Below are 12,279 nucleotides of genomic sequence, written 5' to 3' on the forward strand. Positions count from 1 at the left end.
ACTCTCTCAGCCCCACTGGCCTCACAAGGTGTCTGTTATGGGGAGAGGAAGGGAAGGGTTTTGTAAGCTGCCCTGAGACTCCTTACAAGACAGAAAGGTGGGATATAAATCCAAACTCCTCCTCTTCTTCGAGAGGGAGGCCACTGGCTCTTCCCTCACTTCTGCAACCTGTAGCTGATAGGAGGGATTCAATTTATCCTGTAATCAGAGGTGGGATCCAGCAGGTTCTCACAGGTTCCCAAGAGTAAGTTACTAATTATTTGTGTGTGCCGAGAGGGGGTGACCAATTGGTGATTTTGCCACATGATTTTTGCCTTAGTTATGCCCCTCCTCTCAGCAGTAGCGCGCAGAACTTGAAGCAGTCTAGCAGGAGGTGCACCGGCGTGCGTGGCAGCCTGCGCCTGCGTGCATTTGTTTCCCTCCCAAGGACCAGCGCAGCGGCCTTGTCCTTGCCACAGCCCTGTCCAGCAATGCCCCGCCCCTGGAATGCCCGACAACGCCCCCGTCGTGCCCCGCCCAGCCCCATTGGCGCAACGCCACTGTTTGAATCCCACCACCATGGGAACCTGTTACTAAAAAATTTTGATCCCACCACTGCCTGTAATCACTACAATCCCCAGTAATATCTCTGAAGCACCTTGAATTCTTAAACATGCAGAGAGAGAGAGAGAGAGAGAGAGAGAGAGAGAGAGAGAGAGAGAGAGAGAGAGAGGGTGTGTGTGTGTGTGTGTGTGTAAAGCGCTGTCAAGGCACAGCCAACTCATGGCGACCCCAGCAAGGGGCTTCCAAGGCTAATGAGAAGCAGAGGTGGTTTGCCATTGCCTCCCTCTGCAGTCTTCCTTGGTAGTCTCCGTCACAGCTTAGCTTCCAAGCTCTGACAGGGTCAAGCTACACCATGCTGCCTTTCTTCCCCAAGCATGCAGTATAAATGTTAAATATTATTCAGTTCTGGAGCACAGCTATAATTGGGGATGAAAGAGGGTAACCAGCAGAGCCTTTTGCTAAGGAGGAAGAGTGTTCCACTAGTAGAAGACTCTACTGTTAGTAAGACAGAATCTTTGGATTTAATCCACTCCGTCAAAAACTTAGGGTTTTGTCATTTGCAAAAAAATAATAATTAAATGTAAATTTAGTCATTCTCTTGCAAACCCCAGTCATTTTGGGGTTGCTGCCTTCCAGGAACACTAAGCTATTTCCAGATGATTTTTTAGTTTTAAAAATGGATTATTGTAGAGTGCTGATTTGCATGTCCTTACAGTAGCCATTGTGCCCGTACGTCCCATCCCGGAGACTTTAATAGGAGGAGCAGAGCTTTAAACAATGGAAAGTTTCGCTTGCTGATCGCTGCATCGCCGTTACGCTGAAGTCTTCTGCTCAATTATAAAATTGAACAAGACATTTCGCAGCAGGACATTTCGCAGCGGCCAGAATTTTCAGAGCAGACTCCAGTCCTTGGCCGTTTCAAATCATTGCCGTTCTCACAAACTTTTGTACACTTTGGAAGCACCGAAGTATGGAATGTACGTTCCACTAGCCTTGAAGATTGTTTGAGACTGGTTCCGGTTAGCCTAATGCAGTGGTGGCGAACCTTTTTGAGACTGAGTGCCCAAATTGCAATCCAAAACCCACTTATTTATCGCTAAGTGCCAACAGGGCAATTTAACCTGAATACTGAGGTTTTAGTTAGAAAAAATGGTTGGCTCTGAGACATGTGTTACTCGGGAGTAAGCTTGGTGGTAGTCGGTGGCTTTGCTTTGAAGCAACCGTGCAACTCTTCCAACGGGTGAATCATGACCCTAGGAGGGTTTACTCAGAAGCAAGCCCCATTGCCAGCAACCGAGCTTACTCCCAGGTAAAGGATCACACTTTAGTTCTTCGCATGAAAATCAGTGGGGTTTAGCAGCGCTTAACAGAGTTACCTACACTGCGTCCCCAAAACTAGGTCTTAGGTTTAATGCTAATAATCAAGCCCAGCGGCCTAGGCCAGCCTAGATGTGTGTGTGTGTGGGGGGGGGGCGATTCCCCCCCACATGATGAACTCTGTTTGTGCATGCCCACAGAGAGGGCTCTGAGTGCCACCTCTGGCACCCGTGCCATAGGTTCGCCATCACTGGCCTAATGGATGTTTTGTACTGCACAGGATTTTTATCTGGGCTACTTCAGATACCTTGTGGTACTTGTGTAATGTTTATAGTTTTGGACACGTATTATAACAAGACTTCATTTGAAATTAGACAGCAGTTGCTACAAGCCTTATTCACTGTAATTTTCTATTGGATTGTCAATTATAAAACAAGCCTGTATTTTTCCTTTGGTTTCGGGCTGCGCTGTGGTTTGTCAAGAATTAAAAAGTGGCTTTTCCATCCCAGAAAATGACTTTAATGGTTTTAAAGAGCAGTCTTCTTATTTTTTTTGGCAGCCATGTTGGTCGCTGAGAAAAATCACACAGCAATTAAGATTGGAACAAAGAAAATAACCTGTTAAGATTTGCTGCACAATGCAAAACAGTTTTAAGGGGCCAGGAATTCTCATGCATGTTCCCAACTTATCAACCAACCCTCCTACTTCCAAACACCAGTTCCAGAGGTGGGATCCAGCAGGTTCTCACCAGTTCCCGAGAGTGGGTTACTAATTATTTTTGTGTGCCGAGAGGGGGTTATTAATTGGGTCCGCTTTTCCACCTCCATGCCCTCACCTCCCCAAGAGGCATACGGCCTTTGAACATGAAGGTTCCATATAGCAATTGCAACTAATAACTGGGTTAATCCCTTCCAGGTACTGCAATTCATTGATCCTCAGCCTTTCGTACCTTTTATCTCCCCAGTCTCTATCAAAGAACCTGTGTGTTTCACCATTGCTGTGTTCAGATTTGTGAGTTGGGGCATTTTCTATAATGTGATGATTTAGAAATGACCTGGTGCAAAAAAGTTTTTTGGGGTCGTGGTGGGGTGGCTGCCCATGGGGGGGGCATCCAACTCAGGTTTTGCCCAGGGCTCAGGTTTGCCTAGGTACGCCTCTGCCCCCTTTGCTGAGGGGGGGCTGGCGAGGGAACCTGTTACTAAAATTTTTGGATCCCACCACTGTTCAGTTCCTAACCGTTTCAGTGACTGAAGGACAATCCAAACAGATGGATTAGCTTGGCAGAGGTGTCCAACATGGTGCCCATGGGATGGATCAAGACATTCAAAGAGCCACCAAGTGAGCTAAGCCAAGAGGCATCTCTGGTATCTCAGGCTAGCCCAGGGGTCTGCAACCTGCGGCTCTCCAGATTTTCATGGACTACAATTCCCATTGGGCCATGCTGGCAGGGGCTGATGGGAATTGTAGTCTACGAACATCTGGAGAGCCACAGGTTGCAGACCCCTGGGCTAGCCTGATCTCTTCAGATCTCAGGAGCTAAGTAGGGTCAGCTGTGGTTAGTATTTGGACGGGAGACCTCCTGGGAACTCCAAGGTTGCTAGGAGTGGAGCCAGGCTAGCTGGATCCTTTAAGTCTTGCAAGTGAACCAGGATGAGCCCTGGACTACAATTCCGTGTCAGCACTCTGGCATAACAAGGGCCCCTTCCGCACACGCAAAATAATGCGTTTTCAAACCACTTTCACAACTGTTTGCAAGTGGATTTTGCCATTCCGCACAGCTTCAAAGAGCACTGAAAGCAGTTTGAAAGTGCATTATTCTGCATGTGCGGAATGAGCCAGAGACATTCCAGAGGTGTGGCTGAGAATGGTGCTGACATTACTCGGCATCCACCCTGGCTTTGCCTCCTGGGATGGTGGCAACTGGAGCTTGGATTTATACTAACCTTGGAGGGCATAAGCCCATTGAGGCCAATTCAGGGCTTTTCAGAAGCAAGGAGAGGTTTTTTTGGTGTCCCCCCCCCCCAACACTGAAAAAGTCTCTGGAGGTGGCAGGGTGGCATTGCAGCAGCCCCATCCCTGGCAACATCCCAGGGCTGTGGTTTGGTCTGTAAGATAGGATCTGGTCCCACATTGCCCATATTTTGTAAGCGACCCATATTTGTAAAACAAAAACGCAAACACGTTTCAGGTCTTTAATCATTAATACGAAAAACATGACCGAATAAGCACATCGCTATTAGAAATATTTTGCTTTAAAAAAACCCCTCGAGAATTCCCCTGTATTTAAAAAAGGCACCCCATCCTGACATAAAGTGCAAATCTGAAATAGCCTTCATGCAAATTTCAGTGTCGAAGGCTCCGTTTTGACACAGGACGTTAGTACAGACAACTCGCCCCTTTGTGCTTTGGGGGGTTCGTTAAAACATTCCTACTGCGCCAGCTGCCAAAATCGTACAAATTATTTTTTTTGAAAAAGCTGAATTAAAAAATAAAAGAGACAAACGCGATCCACGGCTGACAAAAACTGGTTTTCGCAGTAAAAATTAAGCTCAAGGAAAAGAGAAGTCTTGGCCAGTTGGAGTTTCAATAAGAAGCCCTTCTTGTAGCAACACTCGATACAGACTCGGCAGGACGCTGTGATTCTGGTTTCTCCCACCGGCAAGCCCAAATAATTGTCCATATCCAGCCATCTTCCGCTGCGTACGTTTGCCGATTGAATACAGAGAAAGCATCAGCGTAGGCCTCAGAGCCTCTCCCTGGCATTTGTTACTCGTCCACCCGTCAACTCAACGGGGAACTCCCTCAGCCAGCTTGAACCACATCTACAGTCTCCGGAGATTCATTGCCAGCAGGCGAAAAGTTCGACAAAGCTCCCTGTTATCACAAAACAGGGAACACTGCGATGTCCAATTTGCACTTCAGTTGACGGTACCAGTGAATCAAGTTCTTGACATCCCAGAGTCTTCGGTATTAACAGCCCCTCCTCATAGGTCAAAAGGAGCACGGTTGCTCATGCTGTGAAGGGAGGGCCCCCTCTTGTCTTGTCTGACTGTGACACAGCCAGCAGATCTCAACAGAACGATAACTAGCTGTCCACCGTTGCCGAAATAATGCTTTATGATATACATCTGGTGATGGAACTCCGTACTGTCCCATTCTGAAATTCCTCTGGAAAATCCTCATAGCTAAGGCCATGGGGGTGGAAGCTGGCTGTCCCTGACGTCGTTACTCCAACTGCATTATGGGCCAAGTGTTCTACCGGGCAAAGAAAACAAAAAATTAAGCCTTTGCATTCTTTCCGTCAGATATGCCAGAGATAAAGACACTCAGCAGACTTTATGAGGTCCAAAGGAGAAACAAACCCAAACAATTGGTGTAACAGGGATCATATAGGGCCATCAAACACAAAAGATTTGCTACACCTTGACTGTGGGCAAACACAACACTCACAGGTAGGTGCAGATTGGTCTGTATTGAGTTGGTGTAAAGAGTGAAACAAATACTATAATTCTAAATATGAGGAGCAGCAGTAGCATAGTGCTTAAGAGCAGGTGCACTCTAATCTTGGCAACTGGGTTTGATTTCCCGCTCTGCCGCTTGAGATATGAAGAGTGAGGTCAAGGGTACTGTGATGTCAAAAAGGTTGGAAAACACTAACCTAGAGGTTAGAACTCCACCTCTGAAGATCTCTGACAAGGGTTAGCTTAACGCAGCCTTCCTAGATAGATGCAGGGACAGAAACCATTTTTCTACTTTGTTTCAGCTGGCCTGGAAGCAGATATTGACACATGGGTCCTTCTGGAATGTATGTCCCAAGGCTGATTCTGAATGGAGGCATGTGGAAGATTCTGGCCCTGCCCTAATAATCCATCAGGTCGAAGATGTGGCACCTATAGAGGGTCGTAAGAGGAAGAAGGAATTCTGCGGTTGCAGAGATTCCAGGTGAGTGCGCTCGCAGACTCTGAGCAGCCAAGGGAGACGGAAAGGAGATGATGCTGTCTGTTTTGTCTGGTGAAGACAGAAGAAGAAGAAGAAGAAGAAGAAGAAGAAGAAGAAGAAGAAGAAGAAGAAGAAGAAGAAGAAGAGGAGGAGGAGGAGGAGGAGGAGGAGGAGGAGGAGGAGAGGAGGAGGAGTTGGATTTATATCCCCCCTTTCTCTCCCGCAGGAGACTCAAAGGGGCTTACAATCTCCCTGCCCCCTTGCTCCCTCAACAACAAACACCTTGTGAGGTTTCCCCACTGCGTCATGAGTTTCATGCCAGGGGATCTTTGGCTAGTCCTATCTCTTTTCTGAGTGAACTCTCTCAGCCCCACCTATCTCACAAGATGACTGTTGTGGACAAAGGAAGGAAAGAGTTTGTAAGCCGTTTTGAAACTCCTGAAGGTTGAAAAAAGTGGGGTATAAATCCAAATTCTTTTTCTTCTTCCCCCCCGGCTTTACGTCATGAGTGAAGAAGAAGAAGAGGAGTTTGGATTTATATCCCCCCTTTCTCTCCTGCAGGAGACTCAAAGGGGCTTACAATCTCCTTGCCCTTCCCCCCTCACAGCAAACACCCTGCAAGGTAGGTAGGTGGGCTGGAGAGGAGTCTCTGAGAAGCCGTGATTCAGCCCAAGGTCCCCCCCAGCTGGCATGTGTGGGAGTGCATGCACAGGCTAACTGGAATTCCCCCCAGAGAAGCCCCCACAGCTCAGGGCGGCAGAGCTCGAATGAAACCTGGTTCCTCCAGATTAGATACACGAGCTCTTAATCTCCTACGCCACTGCTGCTCCAAGGTGGCAGATGGACGGGCTGAAGAAAGGAACAGAGCTTCATAAGGTGACCAGAACAATATGAAGGAAAATGAATTTGGTAAGCAAGATTATTTCACCTCTCTTCATTAATACCAAAGGGGAAATGTTTTTAACTGACATGTCTAATGCCAGTGAGACATTTTTGCTCATAGTATGTTGTTCCTAAATGTAATGATAACTGCTTGCTCCTGGTGGTGACAAGTGAGAAGGAACCTTTTTTCTTAAGGGTGAAGAAAGAAGGCTAGAGAGGTGAAGAGATAGAAAAAGTGCAGAGAAGGGCAACGAGGATGATTGAGGGACTGGAGCACCTTCCCTATGAGGAGAGGCTGCAGCGTTTGGGACTCTTTAGTTTGGAGAGGAGACGCCTGGGAGGGGGATATGATTGAAGTTCATAAAAATTATGCATGGGGTAGAAAATGTTGACAGGGAGAAATTTTTCTCTTTCACAATACTAGAACCATGGGGTATCCATTGAAAAATGCTGGGGAAGAATTTAGGACTAATCAAAGGAAACACTTTAACGCAACGGTAATTGGTGTTTCGGAACATGCTGCCACAGGAGGTGGTGTGATGGCCACTAACCTGGATAGTTTTAAAAGGGGCTTGGACAGATTTCATGGAGTGAGAAGTCGATCTATGGCTACCAATCTTGATCCTCCTTATTCTCAGATTGCAAATGCCTTTAGCAGACCAGGTGCCTCGCGAGCAGCAGCAGCAGAAGGCCATTGCTTTCACCTCCCGTACGTGAGAGCTCCCAAAGGCACCTGGTGGGCCACTGCGAGGCAGTAGCAGCTGGACCAGATGCACCCTGGTCTAATCCAGCTGGCTTGTTCTTATGTGAACTCCTTATTATGGACTAAAGAAGGCCAGTTGGGTGAGGAAGCCCATTAAAGTACATGTACACAATGAAGAAGACACTTTCTTTGTGCTAGAATTTTGCTACTCTGAAAGAATTCCTGAGGTAAAAGGAGAGGAGACTTCTTTAAACTATCTACCCTTGAACTGCTGATGGTGCCAGTGAGCCCAGCTGAATGATCAATGCTCCAATGCCTAGTTCTGCCCCGCCCGCAGTGCAAAAGTTAGGCCCAGCCTGGGAACATCAGGTAGTTCTTTTTTGAAGCCCACCCAATAACCTCTCCAGGTGTTCTCCTAATTGAATACTCATTGCTAGCTACTCTGGTACTTTGCTACTGTCTAAATGATCACAACATTGTTTATTTGTGGGTTTTCATGGTCTGGTAGTTTACTCTCAAAACACATCTCGCTGTGACATACTTCTGAAGATGCCAGCCATGGATGCGGGCAAAGCATTAGGAGCAAAAATTACCAGACCACAGCCACACAGTCTGGAAAACCCACAGCAGCCAGCTGATTCCAGTTGTGAAAGCCTTCAACAATACAATTGCAAAACTCTCCGTTGAGTCCGAACACTGGTCAGTTCCATGTATTTTCCTGTTCAGTGGAAATGGCTCTTAGTGATTCTTAAGAAATTTGATTTGGGACTCAACCCAAAGCGAGATTAATCATGCAATGGTCACAAATCCATTGGTCAAGTCCAACATGGCCCTTTGGTTTACTGAGCAGATAAAACCAGAAAGGGCTGATCCAGCCTCAGAAGAACAGCAATTATGGAATGACTTTGTAGATCTTACTACTATGATTGTCAGAATTTCAGGTTAACGTTAGCCCAAGTAACTACCAGTGATATACTGCTGCATAAGCTTCCAATCTCGCGATAAGTCGAAAGGCACCTAATTTTATCAAGAAAAAACTGGGAAAACTTATTGACTCAATGATAGGTCGAGGGTGGGAAACGCAGCAGCTGCTGGTAAATTTCAAAAATAAAAATAGATGCCAATAAAATTACATCAATTGAGGCATCAGTAGGTTAAATGTTTTTGAATATTTATTTCAAAGAAAAACAGTAAACTGGCTCTGTAAGTGGAAAAGAGGGCCAACACATCAATATGGTATCAACAAATAACTTAAAAGCAATAAAACCTTAGGCTCAACCAGCAACCAAGCTAAAACACAAGAGTTAAAATCCTCCAAAACTGGATTCTGCATCATCATCTGTATGTCCAAATGTAACCCAACTTAGATTTTAAGAGGGATATTATCAGAAATGGAAAATCTGATATTAGCTTCCATTGTAAACAATGGGGAATGGGGCATCCCCTTTGGGGGTCAATAACTTTGGATCCCTTGACCCAAACTTCACCAAACATGGCTGGTATCATTTATATAAAGATACCTCTTTCTTGATGAGATTCAGCCAGATTTGGTGAAAGTTTGGTTCAGAGGGTCCAGAAGTTATGGACCTCCTCAAAAGTGGGTGGTAGCCTCTATCTACTAATAGATCCCCTTGAAAACAATGGGGAATGGGGGCACCTCCTTTGGGGGTCCATAACTTTGGACCCCCTGAACCAAACTTTACCAAACTTGGCTGGTATCATCAGGAGTGTCTTTTGAGGGTACCCTGAAATTTAGGTGTCACCAGCATAAAAACTGCGCCCCCTGCTGGCCGGCAAAGTAAAAACACACACAAAAATTTTAATGACCTGCATATAAGTCGAGGGGAGCTTTTTCAGCATTAAAAATGTGCTGAAAAATTCGACTTATACATGAGTATATACGGTAAACTAAACTAACCTAACCTTCCGACACCTTTTGAACACTGAACCTGGTAAATCATAAGTTTGCCACTTACTCTGATACTGGGAGCGCCGCAACTTCCAAATGATTTGGTTGTCTTATTTCAGGTAAATCCTAAGAAAGGGGAAGCAAACTGGTTGAACGTCTATTAAGGAAACAGAACTCTTTCCAAATATTAGAAAGGATTCAAGGTGAATCAACGACATAAACAAATTATGCAGATAAATCGGTTTCTGCTCACAGGAAGTGACACTGTAGCATTCGTTTAAAAAAGGGTTTTTTTCATAAGTCACCAATTGCATATCATGGTTTAAGAGGATCCACCTTCTTGTCTTCAGGTTAAAGTGTATCTCCCTTATTTTCTGGGCAATCACCAGGTAAGAATTTCATTAACACAATGCAGAATGACACCAAGGAAAGGAATGGCTCCATTTTCTTCTAATTTTTCTATTATATAGATTATAATGAAAAACACAAGTAAACATCCTAAAAAAAAGAACCAATCTCACAGAAAAATACATATGGTCAAATCCCATCTTCATACCTATTATTCCAAAACATTATATCATCCATTGTTCAAGAACCTTATCAACAAAAGGATTACAACCATATAATATCATCTTTAATATGTTCATTTTGTCAGGTATGCTATATTCCAGACTTTGTGTAGCCATTCTGAAATGGTGGAAAGTTTTATACATATCCTGTAATTTCAGGAATTAATTCTATCACTGAACTCCAAAACATCTGGACTTTTACATACTCCCCAAAATATGAAATTGATCAGTTCTTGTTGAATCACATCCCCAAAATATGTCAACTGTAGTTTTCTGTATGTATCGATAATTTATGTGCTGTTAAATACCACCTGAATATCATTTTAAACCATTTATCTTGATTATCTGTTGAGGTCAAATTTTTGTTCCTGTTTCCCAAGTCCCTTGTCACTCACGTGTTATAATAAGACCCATTTCCTACTTTGTAACAAGCTTTTCTTTCCTAGGTACTTGATTTAATTTCGACACACATTGAGAATTCTTCTCTCCGTTTCTCGCACATTTCATGCTAATGAGACGGGGCATTTCCAGGTTACAGTGAAAGTTAGAAAAGGGTTCTGTTCTGAGCTTAACTGAGCCTAGCTAGTTCTTAGCTTTCTGCCATCTTTTGTTTATGCTATAGAATGGTTTTTTTTAAAGCAAGCAGAGGAGAGATGTTTCAGAATTCAACACAACACAAACAAGTGGACATCACTGCCATAAACACAAGAAAAGCTGATTTTTTTAGGGTTCTTTAGAATTATTAAGTTCAGTTCTTCCAGATATGGATCAGTTAAACTATCATCCCTGCACAGCATGATGTTGGCAGGAGATGATGTGGAACTGTAGTCCATAACATCTGGAGGGCCGCGAGTTTGACACCTATGCTCTAGAACTATCAAGCAAAGGTGTTTGCTGATCCTGACTAAGGATATGCATTCAGATGTGTTGAGGAGGTGGGGGGAAGGAAGGGAAGGGAAGACCATTCTTTAATGGAGCCGCATGAAAAGGCAGAGCTGAAAAACTTGAATTTTTTTCTAGATGTTTTTTCTGGGATTTTCTGGATTTTTTTCTTTACATCCATTATTTTTTTTTTCTGTGGTGTGGCTTGGCAGGTGACTCTCCTTACAAAGAACTCCCAGGCGTTTGAAGAGCCCAGGAGGAGTGTAGGGTCCAATTTCATGCGACCCCATTTAGCCTTTCATTAAAACAACAATGATAAAAAATTAAGCCGCCTCAACTGTTCTCTTTGGTTTCTGCTAACTTTTTATTTACATATAGGAAACCAGCTATACAGAGCATCTTATGTGTAATCTACTTTTTTAAAGAATGAACAAAAGTGTCTCTTCTTAGTGTACTTCGTCCACTCAGTGTATCAAGAAGAGCCAGGGCTGGGATCCTACAAAGTGCCAGGGCTTGGTGAGAGGAACACACACCGTCCTCTTCTGCAAAAGTGCTGCATCAGTGAGGGTTGATTCAAAAGCTAAAGGTGCTGGCTCCACTCTTTGTGATGAAAAATCAGTCAAAACCCTGTATTCGGTTACCTGGAAATAAGAACTCACTGAACCCAGATGGACTTACTCCTCAGCAGACAAACACAGGATGATTTCTATCGTGTTGCGCTTGTGGTAGCTTGATACTGATTGGTCAACGTAACATCATGGCGCAGAAATGCTCATACAAACATTCCGAACCATTGTTCTATCAATCGGAAGTTCGCTAGACTCCAGACGAGATCAGATACACTACCTGTATCATTCCTCTGGAGGCTTATATCTGAATAAGCATTCATTGAATCATACTTTGCAATTGAAAAGCGGATGGAATGTCAACAGTCTGCATGCAGGATTGTGCATCCCAAGGCCATTTTGGAGCTCACACAGAACTTGCCTTTACAGAAGTTCCTGATGCTGCCAGATTCGCTAATGCTTGATCAAGCATCTAGTTTTCACTGTTGACAAGATAAGATTCATTTCAGTTCAGTGGTGAGCGACTCTTATATCTTTAGATAGCTGGATTGGTTATTTCCAGTTAGCTCCTGCCAGCATGGCCAATTGGCCATGCTGGCAGGGGCTGATGGGAATTGTAGTCCATAACATCTGGAGTGCCAAAGGTTCGCCACCACGGTACTAAACGTTTGGGTCTTTGGACCTAGGTACGCCTCACAAATGTTCCCATTTGGGACACCAAGCTGGGTCACAGACACTTTGTGGGTGCTCCATATTTTCCAGTTGTGTGGAGGCATGATTCAGCTCAGAACTGCAATGCACAGGGAAAAGAGGCACAGACTTTTCACACACACCTACACACACCCCACACACATTGTTTTCCCAACTTGGATTGGACCGAAGAAACCTGTATTTGCTCTGTTGGGAAAACAGACATATAGTCGTATCAGGACACATCCAGTGTCCCCCAGGGCAAACAGTGTCCTCTCG

At 44.6% G+C, this 12,279-nt stretch overlaps 1 protein-coding gene across 1 annotated transcript in view; it reads right to left on the bottom strand.

The window, feature by feature from the left end:
• Positions 1-4,064: 4,064 nt before the first annotated feature.
• Positions 4,065-12,279, bottom strand: part of LOC125440545 (palmitoyltransferase ZDHHC11-like) — a 49,549-nt gene continuing 41,334 nt past the window's right edge. The window contains exons 10-11 of the mRNA XM_048510418.1: positions 9,361-9,419; positions 4,065-5,115 (exon numbers count right to left, since the gene is read on the bottom strand). Coding sequence (XP_048366375.1) covers positions 5,100-5,115; positions 9,361-9,419 — 75 coding nt within the window. The 3' untranslated portion in view covers positions 4,065-5,099. The remainder of the gene's footprint in view (positions 5,116-9,360; positions 9,420-12,279) is intronic.

The sequence above is a fragment of the Sphaerodactylus townsendi genome, linkage group LG11, assembly GCF_021028975.2.
Source record: "Sphaerodactylus townsendi isolate TG3544 linkage group LG11, MPM_Stown_v2.3, whole genome shotgun sequence".
Taxonomy (NCBI): Eukaryota; Metazoa; Chordata; class Lepidosauria; order Squamata; family Sphaerodactylidae; genus Sphaerodactylus; species Sphaerodactylus townsendi.